This window comes from Dromiciops gliroides, chromosome 2 (assembly GCF_019393635.1).
Source record: "Dromiciops gliroides isolate mDroGli1 chromosome 2, mDroGli1.pri, whole genome shotgun sequence".
Lineage (NCBI taxonomy): Eukaryota > Metazoa > Chordata > Mammalia > Microbiotheria > Microbiotheriidae > Dromiciops > Dromiciops gliroides.
In genome coordinates, this window is record NC_057862.1 from 82986618 (window position 1) to 83012861 (window position 26244).

The following is a 26244-nucleotide window of genomic DNA, read 5'->3' on the forward strand; positions in this document are numbered from 1 at the left end:
AGTCCCATGTGGCTTCCTGTAACATTTATAATGACTCTGGGAGGTACACAGGGTTTAAATAATAATTTACCCCATAGTAGTACACCTATTTTACAGGTGAGGAAACAATTTTTCTTTTTAGAGAAGTTAAGGAATTTGTTCCAGGTCACATTGGAGACTAATATCTTAGTCTCTTGACTCATAATTTACTATTCGTTCCAATACAACTTCTTCTAACATACATCATTTTAAAAGCATTGACTACTAGAAAAATCTCTTCCATTCAGAGCTTTCTCTAGGGTACAATAAATAAGGTGATAGCCCCAATCTATTGGCAGAGATTCAGAGAAGCAGCTGGTAGGAGGAATTAGCTCTGCCCACTGATGCTAAAAAAACAACCACCACCAAATCAAAATCCAAACCAAAAAACCTAGACTCATCAAAACACAATTAGCTCATAACCTCTCCCTCTTTTCCCTTCAGCAAGACAAAATTGGTATACCAGCCTCTCTTTCCTTCCATAATACTTCCCTTTGGCTGCATGGTTTTTATGACTTCTTTCCTCATTAAAGGATGCTCTTTGTATTCATTTTAACTTAATTTCCTTGGATAAATATGCTAGTAAATGTTTAACAACCAGATCTCTAGAAGGACAAATGTAGGCATGACACACTTTTAAGTTTAAGCTGCATTATTAAATTTTCTCCCAACATTTTCTTAAGTCTAGACAACCAAGAAAACAACAAATCAAGTTCTGGTTTGTATCATTTGCCTTTTTATTTTGCGGGACAATGAGAGTTAAGTGACTTGCCCAGGGTCACACAGCTAGTAAGTGTCAAGTGTCTGAGGCTAGATTTGAACTCAGGTCCTCCTGAACCCAGGGCTGGTGCTTTATCCACTGTGCCACCTAGCTAGCTGCCCACCCCACCCCATTTTCCAATTTCTTAAGTGTAAATGCTCATACCAAGAATTTAACAATTGGCTCCACAGTAGGTTCTAGCTGGCTCTAGTACATGCTTGCCTGTTTACATAGGGTAGAAGATATATTGCATTATTTGCCCAGAGAATTGGACTCCACTCCCTCTAGGACTTTACAAGTCTTTAGTATCACGTTTATGCCTCACTACATTCACCCCATGGCAACTTTTCTGCACAACTTTCTAGTAGCTTCTTTAAATATTACACACCTGCTGCCTATAGGACACTGTCCTAGGTACTGGAGAAGATTCAAAGTTTAGGTAAGACATTGTCCCTTGCCCACATCGAGTTTATAATTGAGGAATTCAAAGATATTTGGTAACTAATCTTACCTTACCTGTTAGTGATTGAGGAAATTGAGGTAGTGGGGGGGGGATTGGAACAACAAATGGTAGTGAGAGTTGAGTGAACCACACTGACTCCATCTTGGACCCAGTTCCAGAGCTAGCTCAGTTTTCTTTTCATTTAATTATAAGTCTAGTCCAATTTCTGTCTTGTGAGAAAACTTTATCTAATTGTGGCAAGTAAGAGAAAACCTTGGAGTATCGTTTGAACCTAGCCCTGGATGGCTGGGAAGCCAGACCATATCTACCTGTTGCTTAGAGACCCTTAACTAAGAACCTGGGTTATGCTGACCAGAAACCCAGTCAGATCCAAAGATTAATGCAGGGGGTTTTCTCACAATTGTATCTCAGGCAACCTATACGTCTTATCTGAAAACTGGCCCTATACTGATCAATCTTTTATTATTTCCATTTTCCTTTGTTCACAGACACTTGGGGTGGTGGTAGAGTGTGATACCTCCTTTTGTGATTTCAGGGAATTGCAACTATTCACTCTCCCTCTCCCAACTTGGAAGGTCCCTAATCTTTCCTCCAATTAGAAATCAGATTACCTAATGTTCTATGCTGGTGAATTTTTTCCTTTTCATTAATTGGCCTTAGTTGAGTAATTGTTTTTAATGTATAAAAAGCTGTCTCCCCCTTTATTTGAGGGTCAGCCCTAAGCTGAGGAAGGGGACTGGTCCCAGTTTGTTAGGCAATTGGCATACATTGCTTAATAAACTGAAATGCTCAGAAGCCTGAACCTTTGTTTCCTCAGTCATCTCATTTTTCACCCCCTGCATGACTCAATTGCCCAGCCTAGACCCTGATTAGGCCTAGAATGGGTTTGCTATTCCCTGTATGACTTCCCTGACTTCATCTGAGTGTGTGGGAAAGTGGAAAGAATCTTGAATTGGAGCCAGAGGAACCGAGTTTGAATTCCTTCACCGTTACTTCGAGAATGATATGGGTTTCATCACTTTTGTCTGATCTTTCTGGGTCTCCAGTTTTGCCATCTGCAAAGGAGCAGGTTTGAACTAGATAATGTCTAAGGTCTGTTCCAGCTCTCGATCATATGAAATGGTAAGTCATTTTAAAACAGCATAAGAGGGGCAGCTAGGTGGCACAGTAGATAAAGCACTCACTGGCTGTGGATTCAGAAGTCCCCGAGTTTAAATCTGGCCTAAGACACTTGACACTTACTAGCTGTGTGACTCTGGGCAAGTCACTTAACTCTCATTGCCCCGCAAAACCAAAACAAAACAAAAGAAAAACAGCATAAGGCTCTCAGTTCTCTGGGGACTATTCATTAGTTCCCATCATGACATAAACTCAGACTCCAAGACAAACAATCCACTGCAAACATAGCTGGCCCTGCAGGAAAGCAGCAAAGTACAGGGTCCACATGGCTGGATTTGGAGTCAAAGGGCCTGAGTTCTAATTCTGACTCTGTTACTTATTACCTGCATGACTATTGTACAAATCACTTAACCCCTCTAGATCTCAGTTTCCTGATCTTTAAAATGAGCATATTTGAATGACCTCTAAGGTGCCTTCCAGCTCTAAATTTAAGACCCTAATTTCCTTGCTGGCCACATAGACCATTTGGATCAACTCAGAATATATTTTTACACAAAACCCCCAAACAAACAAACAAACAAAAAAGGGGCAGCTAGGTGGCGAAGTGGATAAAGCACCGGCCCTGGATTCAGGAGTACCTGAGTTCAAATCTGGCCTCAGACACTTGACACTTGCTAGCTGTGTGACCCTGGGCAAGTCACTTAACCCCCATTGCCCCACAAAATAAACAAAAAAAAACCAAACAGAATATATTTTTTAAAGGGTACAATTTTTCTTTTAAAAAAAATACAGAGATTGAGAGACACAGTGTGCTATATTAGGTCCAGTGACAACATTAAATGAAAATGCATAGCTGGATACTTCTGAGTTCTTCTAATGATGGCAATGTATCATGTCATGGGGTCTTTTTAGCCCCAGACATCATTCTGGTTCAATAACCCTCAAGAGAATTCCAAACAGATATAGACAAGTGCCATCAGGAACTTAAGTCCTGTCCTCTAAAGCTGTTTACATGTCCTGAAGCCTCATTTCCCTTAAGGGAAGTGCTGATAAGTCTGCTTATCAGAAAGATATTACTGTGAGTGTGATACATGGGGCATTTACATTTTCTTGATGTGTTACTCATTCGAAAGCTGGCAAGGAAGGAGAAAAAAAAATGTAGAGATATGGTGCAATATCAACAGACAGCTGTCCCATGGGCACTTGATGGATCAGATGACTAGCATTGCTGAGCTATGTAGTCACTGAAAGTGGAATGGGCATCTCACATTTCTCCCTGATTCACATATTCAGTGTGGTTAGACTGCAATGCCCCTCCCTCCCTGTGCTTTCCTGACTTACAGACACTGGGTCTGGAATGAACATTCACCTGCCTCTGAGTTGACTAGTGGTGGGAGGGGCAAGGAGGTTATTTGGGTTCCCAGGTTGGAAGATTATCTCATTCAGCCTTCCTCCTTCCATCATATATATATAGGCCTCATTGGTTAGTGGGTCTCAGCAGAACTGACTTGGGGGTGTCCTCTAATAAGATCGTTGTCTAGAAACCAAGGACTGGCAAAGATGATGCTGCTGAAAGTAGAGGATCTGGTAGGTACAGATTTACATATTTGTTATATATGTATGAATTTTTAAAAACCTGTTTTAGAATTTCTGTAGACTCGAGATGCAGGTCTATTTGCTATTGGGAAAAGAGGATGCTATTTTCTTTCATTTGTCCAAACCATATGTGGAAAGTTTATTATAATTTGATAGGACATGCCATTGATTAAAAAATGGAGATGTCTGATAGTAAATTAATGGCATATTTTGAGTTATGGCTGTCTCTTTTTGATTTATTGCTAAAAGCTGAATGGAGTCATATTTATCAAAATACCTGAGAAGAATGGATATACTTGATAAAAGCCAAGGATATTGGGATGAATTAAATAATATAACATTTTAAAACATTCTAAGAACTCAATGGTAAAAGTTTTTTAATAAAGTATTTTTTTATTTATTTGTGGTAAAACTTTTAAAGAACTACACTTATGAGTTTCTAATAATTGGGGAACAAGTGAGGGGGGAGACTTTGATTAAGCAAACAAAAAAGGTATTTTAAAAACATATCTATCTAAACTAATCCTTCATTTGCCCAGTATAGTGAAAAGGAATCATATCATGACAGCCTGAGAATATCTGTGGCTAGTCCTTTCATCAAAGTATAACTTGGAATCTAGGGCTACTCTTTCTACCAAAGAAAGAATTTCCCTAGAGAATCAGCAGCTAGAGGAGAATCCAGCATCCTTCATGGGCATTTACCTGAGACAATGCCCTTTTGCCTTTGATCTTGCATTTCCCTTTATAGGTGACAGGGAAGAAGAATGAGAGCAGGGAGACCAGGGACTTCCTCCCAGAGGACTTTGGAAATGGAGAATATGAAGCTGCTGTGACATTGGAGAAGCAAGAGGACCTAAAGACACTTCCAAGACAGTCAGTGACCTGGGAACGTCAAGCCTTACAAAATGAGAAACAGCGAGAGGCAGAGGTAAGAAAAAAAAATTGGGCAGCAACCTATGATTTTTTTCTTCTGTCCTCCCAAATCTTGGCCAGGTAGAAATGGGGCCAAGAAAATCATTAAAAGCAGGGACACCGTGTGGTGAAGTAGGAGGAGTGCTGAGTCTGGAGGGTGAGAATTTAGGTTTGAATTCTGGTTCTTCTTCTTACTAGCTGACTGACCTCAAATGGCATCTTATCTCTTTAAGGCTCAGTTTCCCCACTTGTAAAAGGAGCGAGTTGAACTAGATGATCTCTAAAGTCCCCTATAACCTAAATCTCCTGCTAAGATAGCATAAAGTCTTTTGAAAAAATCTTTGAATTGGACAAATTAAGTGATTTGCCCACAAGTAGATAGTGGCAGAGCTAGGGATGCAGCTTAGTTTACTTGACTTCCTCAAACTTTTTCCCCCACCCCCATCACACTTTGTGTGCTAATGATAATAACTGTAAAGGCTGAGGTCTCTTGACTATGAAAGCACCAACACTTAGCGTTCAGTCTATTTCTATGCTTGCACAGACATGCAGAATGAGATGGAAATGGAGGCAATTATTGGAATAAGTCAAGTTATTCAAAGAGACAGATTCTAAGAAGCTTAATCACAACTTAGACTATCACCACTGGATCCCAAGTCAACCCTTACATTTTCTGTGATCAGGTTTGCATACAACAAAATGAAATGGAAAGGTGATATGTCTTAGAGACCAATTCAAATTAAGAGGATGACTTTTCCCTCAATTATAAGGTATATTGTCCACCATTAAGACCCTAAATAAGTGCCTTTACTTTCTATGATTTTCTTGCCTCTGTAGCCACTCAACCTACAGAATGGAGTTTCAAGTGTGACTAATCTACTAGTGAAGAAGTAAAATGTGTAGTCACAGGCAAATGTTAGAATCACAGGATTACATGTGTTTCAAAGAATAGGGTATAGAGTCATAGATTTAGGAGGGGCATTGGAAATCTTTCAGACTTATTTTCTCATTTTACAAATGAATAAACTTGAGGCCAATCATGATTAAATGATTTATTCAAGGTAACATTGCCAGCAAGTGGCAGAACTGGGATTTCAATCCAGGTCCTTGGACACCAGGTCTCTATAGGTCTCTTTTTTAAATGATTTGAGATTTATTTTATTAGTGTCCATAGCTTTATCCAAATGATTAAATTATGTGCAATCAAGAGAAAGAAATGTGAGTCTCAGAGAATTAGTGGTAGAACCGGAAGGGACTCAAAGGGACTCAACCACTTCAGTTCGTAAGTCAGCTGAAACTTAGAAAGGTTAAGTGGTTTGTCCAGGATCCCCAACTAGATAGAGGCAGAGGTAGGGGTGTATCTTAGCTTGCTTTACTTCCTAAAACCATTTTCCCTACCACATCACACCTTGTGTGCTGATGATGACAACTGTGAAGAGCTGAGCTCTCTTTACTATGGAAGTATCAACATTTAGGGCTCAGTCTCTTCCTACACTTGCACAGACATGCAGAGTGAAATGGGAAGTCAAGTCCAGACTTCTACTTTAATCTAAAATGTCTATATTAAGGTAAAAAACAAAATTTCCTTGAACTATATAAATGATTGTCCCCACTCATTCATATTATGCAAGTAGATAAAGCCTAGAGCAGGGAGTTCCTAACCTATGGGACATGAACTTTTAAAAATCTTTTTAAATATTTTTGAAGACTATTTCAATATCCACTTGGTCTACTTTGTAATCCTATGTGTTTACTTTATGCATATAAAAACATTATTCTGAGAAGGGTTCCATAGGCTTTACCAGTTGGCCAAAGGGGACCAGGATCCCCAAAAGGTGAAGAATACCTGCCCCAGGGAGCTCTCTGCAGAAGGGTCACCAGAGTGTGCCATGCTAGCTTGTTGTTTTGTTTTGTTTTTCAGCTCAAGAAGAAAAAACTGGAACAAAGATCAAAGCTTGAAAATTTACAAGACCTTGAAACTATCATTCAACTAAAGAAAAGAAAAAAATACAAGAAAATCAAAGTTCCAGTTTCGAAGGAACCTGAACCAGAAATTATTGTAAGGACTTTAGTAAAAAGTGTAGTCTAGTGTCTGAATGGTTGTCTGGATGTCTGTGATGAGTCTTTTTCTCCAAGAATACCTTCCATTCACAATATGTATTTGTTATATAAACATAATTATTTGCATACTTTCCCCCATTAAAATGTGAGCTCCTTGAAAGCAGGGACCATATATTTGCCTTTCTTTGTACCCCTAGTGCTTAGCTCAGTGCCTGACCTAGAGTAACTAGTGCTTAATAAATGCTTGGTGACTGGCTGACTGTTAGAGCATGCACAGTAACATACGTGCAATTGTCCTGATCATTAGACAGAACCAGTGGATGTGCAGAGATTTCTGAAAGCTGCGCTGGAGAACAAGCTGCCAGTAATTGAAAAATTCTTGTCTGACAAGAAGGATCCAGATGTGTGTGATGAAGTAAGTCCCTTAGCTATGCTTTAATAAGTTTTCATCAAGACCTTCTCCCCTTTCCCCAGATCTTGTCCCTTTTATGTTTCTGATACTTCACCACAACTTTCTTGAGAAGCACCCTCAAATTTAGCAGCTGGAAACACTTTCACCAGACCTTGTCACCTGTGGAATAATCCAGCCAAATGCAACAAGAAGGAACTTGGATAGCTCAAATAATTATCTCCTAGCACCAAGCTCTGCTTACCTATTCATTAAGTCTTGCCTTTGTCTGATTTTTTAAGAAATAGTTTAATGCTTTTATAAAATTATATGCTATCAAAAAAAGCAGCTAGGTGGCACAGTGGATAGAACATGGACCCTGGAGTCAGGAGGACCTGAGTTCAAATCCGGCCTCAGACACTTAATGCTTACTAGCTGTGTGACCCTAGGCAAGTCACTTAACTCCAATTGCTATTGATGCCTTTGGTTATTTCCATCACAGTCATTTACTACTGGTGCCCATAATATATGCCTGCAAAGAACTTTCCCTTCTAACAAAGTAAATGTTATATAGCTTAATTTATTAAAAGGTCCTTCAGATGGGTGGAGCAAAAGATACTTATTATTGCCATTATTCAGACCAGTCACGTTAACCACAGAGAAACATAGTTTCTTATTCTTATTATTCGTTTGCAACAAAACATACTAAGTTATAAATTTGAAACAAACTCAGCAAAGGTATTAGATCCCTTTATCATGGTTCCAGAGGCAAAGGGTCACTATCAATAAAGCAATCTATCTGAACTCAGGAAGCTTAGTGTCTAGTCTTGATTGCACCATTGATTAGCTGTCTTTGGCCAAGACTGTGAGTCCCCCTGAGACTTAGTTTCTTCATTTGCAAAATTGGGGTCGTAGAATCATATAGAGAGAGAAAAGAAGGGACCTCTGATGTCATCTTATACTTACAAATGTCTGCTTTGTGGTAGATCCTATATCTGTAAGACTGAGAACCTATTTTTATAATAACCACAAAGTGTCATGTAAGTGTGAATTATTTTTATTTGTGAAAATTCTTCAAAACTCTGTATTTCATGACTATGAAATGAAACAGATGAGCCATTGAGCTCAGCTACAAAATGAATCTTCTATTTGACATAGCCACATCCTCAGATGGAAGGTAACTTTTATTTTTTATGGCAAGTGCCGAGTAAACAATGCATGTACAACGTGTAATAAAGAAAAAACTCAAAAAATATAAGTGCCTCTGAACCTTTTAAATTTGCATGCCACACCACAGACCTCAAAACCTTTGTTATATACCTGATAAGCAGCTCAGCACTGGGAGTTTGCTATGGACTTTTAGTAAACTTGACACCAACATCTTAAGCACTAGAAAACCCAAGAGTCAAGCAACCTATCACTTTGAGGAGGAAGGAATGGATTTCTGCAGAGCTTTATTTATTGCCACCCTTCTTTCTTTTGTCTTTTTTTTTTCCAATAGTACAAACGGACAGCTCTTCACCGAGCATGCTCCCAAGGACATTTGGTCATTGTGGAAAAGTTAGTGGATTCTGGAGCCCAAATTGAATTCCGTGATATGGTAAATATTTTTCTTCCTTCCTTCTTTCCTTTCTAGTGCTAAGCTGGAAAGGGCCTCAGAAGTTATCTAGTTCAACCTCTCCATTTTATAGATGAGCCTTTTCCAAGGCAGCATAGCTTTTAAACTTTGTAAAAGATGAATAGAGTACTTGACAGTTAAGAAAAAACAAGAAACATTGAAATATCTGGCTGAAATATCTGAGAAAGGTCAGGTCATAAAAAAGGAGAACTCTTCTACAGAAAGCTAAAAGGACAGTGGCTGAAAATAGTCATAGGGAATAATATATATTCCCCAAGCTCTAAACAGGAAGGGGAGGAATATATAAGGGAAAGAATGGAAATCTGGTTTTGAACAGTGTTCATTGTGATCTGGGTGCTGTGTCATGATTGAGTCGGTAGCACTTTAGAGAAAAAATAGTCCATTTGTCTCTTTGAATACATTGCCCTCTCATAACATACAATCTCTCTCTCTACTCATTGAGGCTGACATGGTATCAGCAGCATACCAAGGCTGTACACTCAGATGTGTGCCTTTGCCTACTGCATCAGTGAGATTCTGAACTTCAGCATGTGCTAAATGAAGAGGGTTTATGAAAAGTGCCCCCTCTAGAGGCCTCAAGAACTGAATGTGACTTCAGCAAGGATTCATACACCTTATGGAGTTGCTCAATTCTTCAAACAAAATTTAACTTGGGGGTAATGTAACAAAGGGTGAGCCATAAGGCTGGAGGAAATAGATTTTTTTTTTAAAGATCTTAAAAAAAAGATCTTTACTTCGATTTCAAGTCAAATACAGAGAATTATAAATAAACAAATAAAAAACAAAAACTACTGGCAGCTGGGTCCCTACATGGGATTTGGATGTTGTAAAGATTGGAATGACGCCACCTGCTGGAGACTTACTGTAGAAGAGTTCCGCCCATGAAACAAAGGTCTTTGAGGGCAAGAACAGGAGTCTTTTCTTTGGCGTCAGGAAGTAACGCAGGCTAGTGGGAGGAGGAAGGAAGAGACTGGCCCTCGGTCTCGCTCTCTTTCCTGGGGACTCTGGTGGAGAGCGGAGCTAGAAATGTGCTCTCCCTTTAATAGATAGGGATCTAGGCCTTTCTCTCTCTCTTTACCAAATTCTTATTCTCCTTAATAAATGCTTAAAAGTAACTCTTGTTAAAGCTTATAATTTATTGGCGACCACTCATTAGATATTTTAGACAGACTAGCTAGAATTTTAGCCCTTAACAATGTAAACACTAACACTGGGGGCAAGTGAGACTCCAAAAGCCAAAATCTCATTAAAGGTAGCTGCTGTGGCGGAAGCTTCTATTAATATGTATAGCATGCAGTAGCTGTAAATTTTAGGTCCAGAAGTTGTCAGCATCCATGACTACTGAAAATTGTATCAACAGATTGGGTGAGGAAAACAGTGAACAGGCACAATGTTTCAAATCAGAATTAAGATCTGTTTTAAGCTTCTATTGTTTTGGCTCCCACTTCTGAGAGTGCACATTCTGCCTACTTATGTATCACTAACATTTATTAAGAGCCTGCAGGTTGTTCAGATATACAGAAATAGAAATAATACCTGTCCAGTAGAATGTTAAGATCTAGATGGAACACAGACTTATACTTACTTTTAAACTGAAAGTGAGGAGAAACAATTGTCCACAACCAAAAGGGCAAATAAGATCTCAATAATCGGGAGCACCTTGGTACCAACCTCTGTGCCCCGCCCCGCCCCCTCTGCCCCCAATACTCTTGCCATGACTGATTTTTAAGGGGATATGTTCCACCTGTTTCAGTGGGTTGCTCTTTTAGCATACAGCTCATCATATTCTTTTACTTTCTTGATGTAGCTTGAGTCCACTGCTGTTCACTGGGCATGTCGTGGTGGGAACCTGGACGTTCTGAAGTTTTTACTAAACAAAGGAGCAAATGTCAATGCTCGAGATAAGGTAAAACTTCTTAGCTTAGCAGTGATCTTACTACTATTATTACTACCATTCTAAGGTCTTACTACTCATGTGAAAATTCCATCGTTGATTTCGTCTTCTCTTTCCAGCTATGGTAGGCTGGTAACTAAGAAGAAAGTTGGGTGGGTTCTTTTCTTATTACGTGTCTCTGACTGTCAACACTTATGATTATCTAGCTGCTCAGTACACCTCTGCATGTGGCTGTGAGAACAGGCCGGTACGAGTGCGGGGAACACCTCATCGCATGTGAAGCTGACCTTAATGCCAGAGACCGTGTAAGTCAACTGGACTGAAATTCTTCCTCCAAGTGCTAACAGCACTTGGGTAAGGGATTGTTGCTTCCTTCCTTGACCTTGGTTATTCTAATTCTCTTAGGAAGGAGACACACCTCTCCATGATGCTGTCAGGTTGAACCGTTACAAAATGATAAGACTGTTGATTATGTATGGAGCAAATCTCAGTGCCAAGAACTGCGTGAGTACTTTGTAGTACATCATTTACTAAATGTTCCTATCTACTGAAGTCCCTTTAATAAAGGCCGAGACTGGGGGTAGGGCAATGCAGGAAACCTAAACTGTACTACACAGGGTGGGCATATTGGGCAAGGGGAGGTAGGGCAAAAACAATTAAGGATGCTTTTCAATAATATTTTTATGTAAAAGTGCACATTTTTGTGCTTTTGAATATTCCCTATGGCATGTAGGTATTTTATGATAAATCAAGTAACATGAGTTATAGCCCCATAATACACACATAAAAGTTCAAAGCTTCTACCTAATAATAACACAGAAAAGGTACAATTTTCAAACTTTTCCTAGGGTGCATGAATGCCTTGTCCTTCCTGGCTCTGCCCTAAATACAGCTTCAAAAAAAAAATTCATGTAGCTACTCATTTTAGGGGTTTCTGTGACTCTTTTAGGAGAGTCAATAGTCTCTTCCAAAATCACCAATGTTTTCCATAGTGACAGCAGGAAAGACAGGTCAGTTGGCCAGAGGTAAGTTAAGTGAATCCTTTGACTGATATTTTGATTACTATTAATTTGCTTTTTTACTCAACAAAAGAAAAGCTCTGCAATGCAAAGCCCTGTTCTTGGAATACAGTGGCTGCTTCCACTTCAAAGTTGCTTCCTTTCTATGTAAAATATTTCCTTCCGAACTCTAAGTTTGGACTTCTAGATGAGAACAATCAGAAGCATTCACTTTCACAGTAAGACACATGAGTCACTGAAATACCGCTTGCTTTGAACACCAACAGCTGAGTTAAGCCCAATGGGGCATTTAGAGAGGTAGCTACCCCTCCCACTCCTTCTCTTACTGAAATATTCAAAAATTTTAGAATGGAGAGAGCAGAGCAATGATGTAGTGAATTCCAGTTAATGTTGACATCCAAGTTAGATAACTTAGGTACCATCCTCCCTTTTGCCCTCCTCTTTCTGCCTTCCACCAGCTCCCCCAGACTTTTTTTTTAAAGGACATTCTTTTGTCAACATTTTGAGAGAACTGCTATAACCCTTCACTTCAATTTGCCTTCAGGTATTCCTTAAATATTCCATTAACAAGATGATAAAAATAATAGCACTGAAAAAACCCAAACCCAACCCTGTGAATTATTTTAAGACAAATCCTCTTATAATGTAAAAAACAACTACACCCCCCATTTGAATTAAATATATTTCCCTCCATAAATAATTTATTAATTTAATTTATGAGTTGTGCATATAATCATCCCTCCTTCCATTTCCCTGACATAAAACAATACTGAGTATCCACTGTGTGATCAGAATCACTTATTCTAAAAGTAAATAGAATTTATTCATTCAACACTTATTAGGCACCTGCTGTGTACAATACATTGTGCACAACAAATTGTGTCTCTTATGCTTTAATTTCTATTATGGTTATTTGCATATGTGCCATATCACTTGTAAGCTCCATTAGGGAAAGGACTGTATCTTAATTTTGTATCTCATTGAGAATCTATGAAAGTGCTTGGTATGTAGGAGAGACTTCATAAATGAATTCATGTTAAAGCAAGAATAAATAAGGCGTGATCTCTGTTCTTAAACTTTGATGGCAAAATGGCACCTAGAAAACAGATATTGAAAAAAGGAAGATGTAACAGTTCTAGAAGATACAATTTCATTTTAAAATGGCCTTGGTTTTAATTATTTATCCTTTATGAACTACAAATCCTGAGGCAGGTGTACATAAAAAGGGAATATGGAGAGGAAGTTTATATAGATTTATTTGTGCAAAACAAATCGAATGATTCTACCCCTGAGCTACCTTTTTAAGCTTCATTATCTCTAATTAGTGCAATTAATTAAAAACACCACCTTAAATGTAGTATTTATCAGAAACATTTTATATTTCCTAAACCACAGGTGCACCTCACTTTACGTAATGCATTTATTCCATTTGGAATTTATATGAAAATCGAAACATTTATAAGTGCACTTATAAAACTCTATTTCTTTTGGGATTGTCTTGGATTATTGTATTGTTGAGAATAGTCAAGTCATTCACAGTTCTTCATCGAACAATACTGCTGTCTCTGTGTACAGTGTTCTCTTGGTTCTGCTCACTTCCCAATACATTTCATACATGTCTTTCCAAGCTTTTTTGAAGTCATACTGTAATTTCTTACTGCACAGTAATATTCCATCATATAGTAATTACTTTAAACAAACTTGTCATATATGTTATTTATACAAATTGATATGTATACATTATTTATAAAACAGTTATTTACCTGTTAAAAAAAAAGAAAACTGCTTGTTTAAAAAAAAGGAAGAGGAAGGATTTAAAATACTAAGTTATAGGTATTAGAATATATCTAGATATATCTAAATCTAATAACAGAAAATATACATTACATATGTCATATGTGTTATATCTATGTTTATATATGTATGGAATTTAATTACATATCACAAATAAAAATTTAAAAAAACCCTCACTACTTCAGAAAAACTTTTGGGAGAGAAGAAAATCCTTTTATCACATATATAACTACTCTTCCCTTTGGCAAGTCTGGTGAAACCTAGGGACCCCTTCTCAAAATAATGCTTTTAAAAGCAGAAAATAAAACATCTAGGATTATAAAGGAAACCAACTAACTATATTGCAATATATAAAAAAATATTTTTTAAAGTTCACTAGCCAGGCATGGTGATACACTCAGCTACTAAGGCAGCTGAGAAAAAAATACATATGTTCTGGGACTATTCTAACCTTTTTTTTTTTTTTTGGTGGGGCAATGAGGGTTAAGTGACTTGACCAGGGTCGCACAGCTATTGTCAAGTGTGTGAGGTCGGATTTGAACTCAGGTCCCCCTGAATCCAGGGCCGCTGCTTTATCCACTGTGCCACCTAGCTGCCCCAATTCTAACCTTTTTAAGTTGACATCATGAGGGATGATCATACTCTCTGGGCAAAACTTCTTTAGGTTGTTCTCAGAGACATGCTCCTGGGCTACATGAGCCAGAGTTCTCACGAAGTATGGCATTTCTTAGATTCTTATCTATTTTATTAAGTTTAGATTTTCTTAAAACAAGGTTCACCTTTACATGTGGGTGTAGAAATAGCGGGACTATTTCCCCAGTAGAAGAAATAAAAGCACAATCGGTAAATTACAGGATAGAAGTAAATTTCTAAATATATGTATGTAATTGATAGCAAATCCAAATAATTTTTACATGGATTATCCTGACTATTCTGGCACCGGTGTGTGACTCAAAAGAAAAGGGAAGAAACAGCGCATGGCAACTCTTTCCCAACATTGCCTAAATGGCTTGGAGGAGTTCAAAAGTACTGCCCTGGGAACCTAAGTTACAACAAAGGCCTCCTGTACATCCTGAACATCATTAGCTGCAAAGTGCACATCACGAGAAACGTGCAAAATGGATCATACGTTGCTGAATTTAAACAACAAACAGATACTGTAGCTGTGACTTTATCAGTTCCTTCCACCTAGAAGTAAAATGTTCCTTTCTCTTCTGAACAGGATGGGAAAACCCCAATGGATCTCGTTCTTCAGTGGCAGAACGGCACGAAAGCGATATTTGACAGTCTTAAAGAGAACTCATACAAAACCTCTCGCATATCCACATTCTAAAGAAGCCAACAGCTGCCAGACTGTTGAGGGTGGATTGTGAGGGGGGGGGACCCCAAGGAAACCTGTTTTCACCTTACATATCTAGTTCTGAAGCGGTGTTTAGTGAAAGTGCTAAAACGTGAATAAGATGCACAATTTTAAAAAGCAGAGACATGAAAATTCCATTTAGATCAATGTGAATTTGCTTTATTTATTTTTCTTATTTATTCCTATTTATTTATTTGGTTGCTAGTGAGAGCCACAGATTTCAAGATCGCTGCTTTGGTAATCAAAGCTTAATTATCGTGTAAAATCTCCCGAGTTCCGGTACATAGTTGCTAAATCTAATTAGCCAGCGGCATTACAAACGCCCATTGATATTAGACAGTGGCCATTTTCCTGGCCAACAAGAGTGTAAGGAACTTCAAGGCGGGCATTGTGGTCTGTTTTCTCTCCCGAAGTTTTGCTGCTGGCGCTAAATTCAGCAAAAAAGACAGTGAAAGGAGGCTGGTGGGAAAGGAAAGTGATTAAAGTCTAAGAATATTCAAAGTCAAGTATGCTGGGTTTTTTTGCTCCTTGGACTGGACTGACTGGTATTTTGACCAAGCCCCAGGAATCTGTAGTGAGACCAGGGGAGAGTTGGATTCAGAGAGATTGTTATGAATGTGAGAGTGTCGGGCAGGGGAAGGGAACAAAGCCAGCGTGTCGCATTACACAGAATGCAACACAAACCTAGAGAATGTGCACCCAACTGTAAATGTGTAAATTTCTATTGCTTTGTATGTACATTTTGTATTCGTAATTAAAACAATAAACTTGAACGCTCTTGTAAAAGCCTCGTTTTAGCTCCTTATTAACCCGGAAAAAACCCAAGTACCAATGGACATTTCAGAGAATTGGAGAGGCAGCCTCCTTCCTGTCTCTTTCACCCTAACAGGCTTGCGGAGAATGACAATGACCCCAAACAGCCTCGGAGCTGGGTAGCAGGAGACATCTAGTGGTGGGGAAAGAGAATGATTAGGGGGAAAAGAAACCCCCAAACAAAACAAACAAAAAAAAACAAAACAAAACCCAAGAACAAATTTCTTGCTGTAGGTCAGTTAATAAGGACTAATTAACTGAATAGTACAAAGGGACATGCAAGAGCAAGAGCCTGGCATGGAATATGTAGAGAAAAACACACTCCCCCATTGGATGTACCATATTTAGAAGTGTATGAAGCTACACTGGACATTAAAATATAAAGAATAAAGTGGATTTAGAGTTTGATAGGGCCTAAGTCCAAATCTCTCACTTGAGAGATAAAGAAACTGGGACCCAAAGAGCTATTAAAAAAAAAAAGTCTTGGGGCGGCTAGGTGTCGCAGTGGATAGAGCACCAGCCCTGGAGTCAGGAGTACCTGAGTTCAAATCCGGCCTCAGACACTTAACACTTACTAGCTGTGTGACCCTGGGCAAGTCACTTAACCCCAATTGCCTCACTAAAAAAAAAAAAATTAAATTAAAAAAAAAAAAGTCTTGCCAGTAGCAAAGGTCAGTAGCAAAGCTGGGGTTCAAACCTAAGTTTTCTGACTCCAAAATAGTGCTCTTTTTACTGTACCCATGGTACCTCTAGAAGGGGAATCTAGATCTTCAGTTTTAGAGTCCAAAATCCTTCAATTAAAAAAAAATACTGATGCATTTTGACCTAGCAATCACTTTCCAATTAACAGCTTTTGCTACCCAATTTGTACCTCAGTTTCTTCATCTGTAAAATGACCTCTAAGATCCCTTCAGCTATAACTCCACAATCCTATAACTAAATAGCCTGCTAACTCAAGATATGTGGCCCTACATATATATTTAAATCTATGTGTGCAATTAGAATATGGACCAGTTTCTCAAATACTCTTGTCAGTGTTAAATTTAATAAGATAGGACACTCACAAAATCCTCAGTTGTACTTCAAGTGAGGGCTGTTAAATGACACAGTGGATAGAGTGCCAGGTTTAGAATCAAGAACACTCATCTTCCTGAGCTCAAATCTAGCCTCAGACACTTAGTGGCTAGGTGACCCTGGGTAGGCAAACCCTGTTTGCCTCAGTTTCCTCATCTGTAAAATGAGCTGGAGAAGGAAATGGCAAGCCCCTCCAGTATCTTTGCCCAGAAAACCCCAAATGAGGTCACAAAGAGTTGGACAGGACTAAACAGCAACTTCAAGTAAATGATAGCTTTCTCCTTTATTTACACTTGAAAATTCCTATGGACTTTTCACTCTACTTACTGATAACTTTAGACATAGGATAATCACCTCTCCTATCTTTAAAGCCAGGCCAGGAACAAGAGTTAGAAGACCTGGATTCCAGTCTTCTCACATCCTTGGGAAGGTAATTTTCCCTCTCTTACCCTGTTTTCTTGTTTGCAAAATGAGAGGATTATACTACATAATCTCTAATGTCACTTCTGCCTCTAGAATTCTAGAAGCTAAGTGGTCGTTGGCTTGACTTACTAAATGTGTGTTGACTGTAAACAAAGGCAGAGGCAGGAGGGAGCATGTTAATATGATGTGCCTGTAAAACTGAGAGTAGTAGTTTGGCTGGAGCACAGAGTATGTAGACAAGAATAATATAAGAAATCTAAATATAAAATATCAAACCATAAAAAAATTTAGAGGCTTAATGGAAGGTTCATTCTCTCATAACTATGGAATAAGTTAAAATTCATAACCAAATGATGGCCTGAAGAGAAAACTGACAAGAAATTAGATAAAAGCAATGCATCCAGAATCAGAAGAGATAGACTGGGGCATGGAGGTAAGAGTAACACTTTCTTTAAAGTCTGAAAGTAAAAATCTATAGGGAATTGTCACAAATGTATATGATCACAATTCATTCCCTAATTTTTCAAAAGAAACACAAACTATAATAATCACTTGAAAAATGTTCAGTTAACCAACAAAAGTCCTAGATGTTGGGAAAATCCAATGGCAGAATGGTTTTGGGTAGGTAGGGAGTAGGGCAAGAGAATTTCTATGATGGGAAACTGGAGCTCACGTTATGATGAGAAGACATTGCCCCAGTCTCTATTTCCAGCTTCCAGACATTGTTCTCGGAAACTTAGAAGATCATAACACCTGCACAATCAAGGCTGGGAAAGAAGCCACAGCTCCCATGTTAATTAAAAAAAATTGTTATGTTTTTTTCTATTAAATTTTTTATTTATTTAGAATTTTCCCCAAGTTACATTTAAAAACAAATTTTCACATCAATTTTTTAAAACTTTGTGTTCCAAATTCTCTTCCTCCCTCCTTCCCTACCCCTCCTTAAGAACTCAAGCAATTCAATATAAGTTATACATGTGCAGGCATGCAAAACATTTCCACATTAGAACTAAAACAATTATACTTCAATATGTATTCAGATACTATCAGTTTTTTCTTTATAGATGGATTGCATTTTTTATAAGTCCTTCTGATAGCATCCTGCTCATCATTTCTTCCTTACAGCACAATAGTGTTCCATCCTAATCTCATCCCACAATTTATTCAGCTGTTCCCCAATTGATGGGTGTCACCCCAATTTCAAATTCACCTTTTTAAAAAATCTTTTTTAGGGTATCAATGTGGTAGTGGTGTTGCTAGGTCAGAGAGCATGCATGGTTTTATGGTCCTTTGGCCATAGTTCCACATTGCTCTACATAATATTTGAATCAGTTTACAACTTTACCAAGAGTGTATTAATGTCTCATTTCCCCTATATCCCATACAACATTTGTCATTTTCCTCTGCTGTCCTATTATCCAATCCAATAGGTATGAGGTAGTACTCAGAATTGTTTTGACCTGAATTTCTCCAATCAATAGTGAGTTAGAGAATTTTTTTTTAATATGGCTATAGGTGGCTTTGATTATTTCATTTGAAAACTTCATGTCTTTTGACTATCAATTGGGGAATGGCCCTTATTTTAACAAATTTTACTCAGTTCTCTATGTGTTTGAGAACTGAGTCCTATCAGAAACTTGCTTCAAATCTGTTTTTTTCAGTTACTATTGCTAACTATATTGCCCTTCATCCTATTCTCTCCCCATGATATTTACTCTATCTTCTTTCACCTTATCCCTCCTCAAAAGTGTTTTGCTTCTTACTGCCCCCTCCCCCAATCTGCCCTCCCTCCCTTCACCCCTCCCCTCTTTTCCCCTTCCTCTCCTACTTTTCCACAGGGCAAGATATATACCCACTTGAGTGTGTATGTTATTCCCTCTTTGAGCCAATTCTTTTTTTTTTTTTTTTTAGTGAGGCAATTGGGGTTAAGTCACTTGCCCAGGGTCACACAGCTACTAAGTGTCAAGTATCTGAGGCCGGATTTGAACTCAGGTACTCCTGATTCCAGGGCCGGTGCTCTATCCACTTCACCACGTAGCTGCCTGAGCCAATTCTGATGAAAGGTTCACTCACTCCCCTGCTCCTCCCCCATCTTACTCTCCATTCTATAAGCTTTTTCTTGTTTCTTTTATGTGAGATACTTTACCCCATTTCTTCTCTCCCTTTCCCTTTCTGTTAGTGTATTCCTCTCACCCCTTAATTTTATTTTAAAGTTGTCATAATGGGAAAGCTAGGTGACACAGTGGACAAAGCTCCAGCCCTGGACCCAGGAGGACCTGAGTCCCAATTCGGCATCAGACATAAGACCAGCTGTGAGACCCTGGACATGCCACCCAACCCCAACCCCGGCCACCCCACAAAACAAAACAAAACCCAATATACAAAAAAATAAATACTTTACAGATATCATCCCTTCATATTCAATTCACACCTGTGCCCATTCAGCTGTTCAGATATGCACATATTGCCCAGATGTTTGCATAACACATAGATTGTGCACACTATGCCCAGATATGTGAATAATGCACAATTGTCACCAATATACATAGTCAAGCAAAACAAATTCCTGTATTGTCCACATCTAAAATTACATCTTGACTAGAGATTAAAATTACACTTTAGGAGGTGAGTATTGTCAATTGATCATCATCAATTCTTTGGTATTCTGGTTAGTCATTATATTAATCAGAGTTCTTAAGTCTTTTAAAGGTGTTTGTCATTACAACATTGTCAAACACTATTTCCTATATAGGCCCCAGTGCCTCCCCTCTTCCAAGTTGAGACTTGTTTTGCACTGTTGTTCGGTCATTTTTAGTCATAGCTGACTATGAACCCATTTGGGGTTTTCTTGGCCACTGGGGTGGTTTGCCATTTTCTTCTCCAGATATTTTACAGGCAATGACATTCCTTTGTAGTCCTAGGATTGTATGACCATTTTTTTAAAGAAAAAATTCCAAATGGAGCTTGAAGGGGAACAGTGTGATCATACATTTAACCTCCCCATTCAAATGTTCATTTGTTTTTACCTAGAATCCAATAAGAAATGGAAAAAACCCTATCATTTCCCAACCCAAGAAATTTTGAAAGAAATCATTCAATTTCAGCTTATATGATTTCATTTCTGTATATAAGAAATGAAAATTGGCAGAGCCATAGTAGGATTTTGTTCTAAGGTGCACACATCCTGCTAGTCCTATTTCCATGGAAGTGGGTGCTCTCTCTTTACACACTGGATCACAGATAGTCATCCCAATAGCCTCAACTCATGGCTTTCTGCTGGTCATCTTAAAAAGTTGAGATGGGTAGGAAGATAGAAAGTAGACTTTGAGTCAAGGTTAGGAGTTAAGTTCATACCATCACTTTCCACTGTGAAGGTGGCCACCTTCTAATTGTCCTTTATGCTTATTCTTCTGTCCCTCTTTTCCATTCCTTTTCTGCACTGACAATGCCACCTTCTTTTAACTGTTTTCCCTCAATGTAAACACATTCCTAGCTACACTTTTGAGAGCTCAGCTCCTCTGGACAATTTTCCCACTATTTTGGAGGTAAGGGCTCTTTTATGAGTAGGGCAGTATGAGGACTCTGATTGGAGGACAATTGAAAAGCTGACAGTCAAAAAGATCTTCCCCACAGCTCTGCTCTGGTGCCTAAAATTCCAGAAATCCAAGAGTCATTTTTTCTGGAATTCAACTATTAACACCTTCAAGGTTTTATTTCAAATGGCAAGTACCATGCTGTGATGTGTACATGAGAATAATTTGGTTCTGAAGATATTTAATTGCAATTCTATTCAACAAAATTAATTGTTTCTACAATATTCAAGGCACTAATCTAAGTGCTGGGGACACAAAAACAAACAAAAAAGTCTCCTACCATTAAGGAATTTACATTTTATTGGGAGAATATAGCCTTTTTACTTTTAAGTGCAAGATAATTTAAGTAGGGAAAGTGAATAGAGGGCATAAAGAATGACTTCCCTTAAGAAGTGATAGCTAAGTTGAACCTTGAAGGAAGCTAAGGATGCTGAGAGGCAGGGATGAGGAAGTAGCACAGTGTAAGGCAAAAAGAGGGTGGGGGGACAACAGAGAACAGGAAAGGAAATTATGTGAACAAAGTTTGCAAAAGGATGAGCCTCTAAATTGAGGAAATTCTATTTTGTTCTACTGGTAATTGGCATGGAAGATTCTGGAGCAGAAGGGAGTGATGTGGTGAAATCTATTCTTAGTTTGGCAGTTGGATCTAGGAGATATTAGAAATGGGAGACCGTAATCCCCCTTCAACTAAAAGGATATTGACATAGTTCAGCTATGAAGAGGAGTCCTGAATCAGGGTGAAAGAGAGAAGGAATAGATACCAAAGAAATTGTGTAGAGGTAGCATTGAGTAACATAGGACAGATTGGAAGTGGTAGGTACATTAAGGGAGAGTGTGAAATTGAGGATGTTGCTAATGTAGATTTGTAAACGTCCAAAGATCTGAAGGACTATGACCCAGAGCAGCCTATTTTTAAATAAGGACAAAGGGAATAGGCTAGCCAAAAACTGCTAGTTGCATAGTAGCTAGAATAATTTAAATGAGCCCAAGAGGATAAAAAAGAAAATGAGGTTGCTTTATGGAGGATTTACCACCATTCCCAGTTCACAGAAGGAACATTCAGCTATCGTAATTCAAGAAGAGTGTAGATTATTGTCCCCATTATATGCAAGATGTCTGAATACTCTGTTGTGTATATATTCAGAATAAATAAATAGAACAAACTCAGGTTAGCCTTTTATGCATGGAGAAAAAGAGAAGTTGCATTTATTTTGAAGTTAGACCTTTATTCACATTTGCTCTACCAGATAAGTGACCTGCTGGGTAGGATGGTGGTGTCTGCAAAAAGTTTAAGAGACTTGTTCAAAGTCACATGGCTAGTAACCCTCTGGGTTGATTTTTGAATCCTGGCCTTCTGGATACACGTCAGTTGTTTGATGAATTCTTCAATTAAGTTCATGAGCTTACAGAGTTATGAAGTTTTCTTTTGTTTTTTTTTTTTAAATTTTGGAAACTGATGGGCACCTTCCCATGAAGGGAGTGGAAAAACTCCCGATTGGTGTTCAAGGATGGCTGATATGCCCAAGAGTGAGGGGGAACTCTTTATTAACACAAACAACTGAACTAGTTATTCATGAGAACAAAATGTATACAGTTGGGGCAGCTAGGTGTTGAAGTAGATAGAACACCAGCCCTGGATTCAGGAGGACCTGCGTTCAAATCCAGCCTCAGACACTTAAACCTGTACTAGCTGTGTGACCCTGGGCAAGTCACTTAACCCCAATTGCCTCACCAAAAAACCCCCAAAACAACAACAACAACAAAAACCAAATAAAATGTATACAGTCAAGGAACTGAAACTGATGTAAGGACCACAGAGAGCAAGAGGAGCATGAAAGCATAAAGCACACGGGTAGATTAGATCCTAGATTTTTCTAGAAAGGAAAGGAACACTTTAAATGATAAAATCATAGATCTGGAGCTAGAAGTGACCTCTGAGAACTGAGGTCCAGAGTAGCTGTGAAGTGCCCAGGTTCACAGCTGGTGCATATCTGAAGTAAGCTTTCTTACTCACAGTTTAGCTCTCTATCCACTAAAACTCAGAGAATAGATAGGAAGGTTTAGAATAGGAAGGATTTAGTACCATACTCTTAGATGGATTGTGGAGAGGGATCCTGATCAGATGAGGGTATGCAAAATAAATGTTACAAAATGCTCATGTAAAGGAGGAGGAAGTAACCTAAATACCAGTTTTATGGAAGTCTAACAGCCCAAGTGAATGCATTTATTCTCCCATTCCACTTCCCCCCCACCCCAGTCCCCAGCCCCACACCCCCTTAAAAAAAGACAAATTGGAGGAACATTTTTTTAAGTCCTGCAATTTGTTGCTGTGAGAAATGGGTAGTTGTCTCCTCTCAGTGTGGATATAACAGTCACACTCCTCCTGACCTGTTACAAAGGTATCAGATCCCCTCCTTCCCTTCAGGCTAGCAAGGTCACATGGTTCAAGGAGCCCTGGTCTCAAAGGTCTGCTCCAGAGTTGTGTCCAGATAAGGAAGTATAAGGTCCACTCCTGAGTTATGCCCATACAAGGAAGAGGGGTGGGAATACTGCATTCTGATTAACTAGTTTTTGCTTGTAGATTGTAACCCTTGAGTAATTGGGCCAATGATGAAAAAGGGGAGGGTCCATTTGGGTTAGGGACTAGGATATAAAACAGGGGCCTGCAAGCCCCCCTTTTTTGCACCCACTAGCTGCACACTAGGGTGCCTCCTTCTCATGAGAAGGAAATAAAGAGCCTTTGTCACATCCCTGTTGAGTTCCTGAGAATTATTGAGAAGAGGATGGTTTTTTCCCCTCACAGTTACATAAAAGGAATATACTTTATCTAAGGTGAAGAGAAGGGTAGGAGAAAAATAATTTTTAAGCACTTATTATGTATCAGGCACTGTAGTATAAGCACTTTATAAATCTCATTTTTATCCTTACGACAACCCTATGAACTAGTAGGTATGGATTAACGATAAACTATTCTTCAGAATGGAGAAAAAGAATAATGGAAAATAATGTTAAAACCATTTTAGGGTGTTATGGGGAAATGGGGGGGTGGGGTAGGGGTTCTTAGGAATTCCTCTTTAAAGAATTATACCCTCTTGCACACAAGTCCAATTAGAATAAAATAATAGTTTATTTAGGGACTAGGGAAAGGAAACCCTGGACTTCTTCTCATGGGCAGAAGACATGGCCCAGAGACACGTCTCTGAGATACCTATCTCCTCCAGCAGGAGACAGGCAAATACTTTTATAGAGGTCCAATGGTGGTCCAATATGGAAAGTTCCCCTATTGGGGGAGGACCATCCCCCACTGGTGGTGACTAGGAGAAATTGAGTGAGGGGCGGCTCTGGATCTCTCAAGCCATAACTCTGCTCCTTACTCCACAACCGCAGCAGCCACACCTAATCTTATCTCCCCAAGGGGTGGGGGAGACTGGTTAGGTATCTGTCCTTTGGTTTACTTTCTCAAGAAGATTCTGATTTACCTCACAAAACTTCTGGGGTACCCAGGGCCATTCAAATGAGGTACCCAGACCCATAACAAGGGGTTGAACAGGAGAGAAGAGGGAGCTCCTCAGCACAGAATAGCCACAGAAAAGGAAAGGTCCTAGTGGCCAAGGGGAGAGGTAGGTTGGTGATGAGAAGCAGAGGTAGGGGTTCGGGTGACAATAAGCCTGTGTCAGAGGCCAGCGTGCGAAATACATTTCAGCCCTATCCTCCCAAGGCAACATGGTACTATTTCAGAGTTACAGCTGCCTAGAGATCCCCTTTTCCTTGCTTTCTATACCGATTTTTTCCCTAACTCCTATGTCTCCTGTGCCTGTTTTTTATTCTCTGTCTTCTTTAGACTTTTTATTCTTTGTTTTCCTCTTATTTCCATTCATCTAGGGAGTACTTAACATCCCGGAAGAATTAAAGAGAAGGGAGGCATTTTCTCCCAGCTCTTTGACCTACTCTTCTAGTCTGCCAATCGGTCAACAAACATTTATTATTCACCTACTATGTGAAGGGTACTGTGCTAAACACTGGGGATAGAAAGAAAAGCTAAAAACAGTCTCTGTTCTCAAGGAGCTCAGTTACTTACTTGTGGCAGAAACAGAAATCTGGCAAAATATCTGCTGGTCCACAGATTTCTTCCTTTGTTCTCCATACTTCCTTTACCTAGAGCATTTCCTACAGACTCACTTGTATAGCAATAAACTACAATACTCTTTTGCCAAGGTTATTCGTTGTAGTCCTGGATTCAGGTGCCTCCAATTTTAAAGAGTGCAAAAGGTCTCTTCTCGTGACACTTCCTCACCTTATTCTCTAGTCTAGCAGGTTTGAACAATCAGTAATTAGCAGACCCTTGCCAATGTTCTAATTGCACCTAGTACAGACAGTAACCTAGGCTTTGAGAAGTCTTCCAGGAAAAACAAAAGGAAAACAAACAAACAAACCCTCCAAGTTCATTTCCATTTGTCTTTCCTCTTCATCTGGCTCTTCTTCCTGGGAATTTCAAATGGAAGAGATATATCTTGCTATACAGCAAGGTGATAAGAGACATGTGCCTCACAAATATCTCAGTATCCTCTATGCTCTATAAAAAATATTTTGAGCTTTGTCTCCTTTAAAATATTATCTTCTGGTAGTTGGCAGCAGGTGATAACTGATGATGGTGAGACAATCATGAAAAGCACCTGGAAATAAACTTACGACAATTGCAACCATTCCTAACTCACGAGTATGCGAATTGGTTCTAAGAAATTAATTTATTAAGTATGTCAATAGATTAATTCATATATTAAACAAAAAAACTTGTGGATATAAATTTAGCTTTACATAGACATGCAAATTATGTTTAGGGCAATGAGGGTTAAGTGACTTGCCCAGGGTCACACAGCTAGTAAGTGTCAAGTGTCTGAGGCTGAATTTGAACTCAGGTCCTCCTGAATCCAGAGCCAGTGCTTTATCCACTATACCACATAGCTGTGCCCCCTTTTAAAATATATAATATATAGGTGAAGAGTAAACTGAATTGTGCTAAACTGGTTTTTAAAAATGCAGAAAATTGGGGGCAGCTAGGTGGTGCAGTGGATAGAGCACCAGCCCTGGAAATCAGGAGTACCTGAGTTCAAATCCGGCCTCAGACACTTGACACTTACTAGCTGTGTGACCCTGGGCAAGTCACTTAACCCCAATTGCCTTACTTAAAAAAAAAGAAAGAAAAAAAATGCAGAAAATTGCTTCAAATCAATGATGTCCCTCACCAATGGAAAAATGACTGGGACCCAAGTGAGGCTTTGTAGTTTTGAGAAGGAACTGTAATTTCAAAAGGGAAGATA

General features: G+C 38.9%; 1 protein-coding gene across 1 annotated transcript; it reads left to right on the forward strand.

The window, feature by feature from the left end:
• The first annotated feature begins 3741 nt into the window (after positions 1-3741).
• On the forward strand, positions 3742-15796 carry ANKRD1 (ankyrin repeat domain 1). Its single transcript, XM_043986098.1, has 9 exons — positions 3742-3947; positions 4705-4884; positions 6790-6927; positions 7237-7344; positions 8819-8917; positions 10764-10862; positions 11057-11155; positions 11256-11354; positions 14886-15796. Exons 1-9 carry the CDS (start codon positions 3921-3923, stop codon positions 14994-14996), a joined length of 960 nt encoding a protein of 319 aa, XP_043842033.1. The 5' UTR covers positions 3742-3920; the 3' UTR covers positions 14997-15796.
• Positions 15797-26244: the final 10448 nt, after the last annotated feature.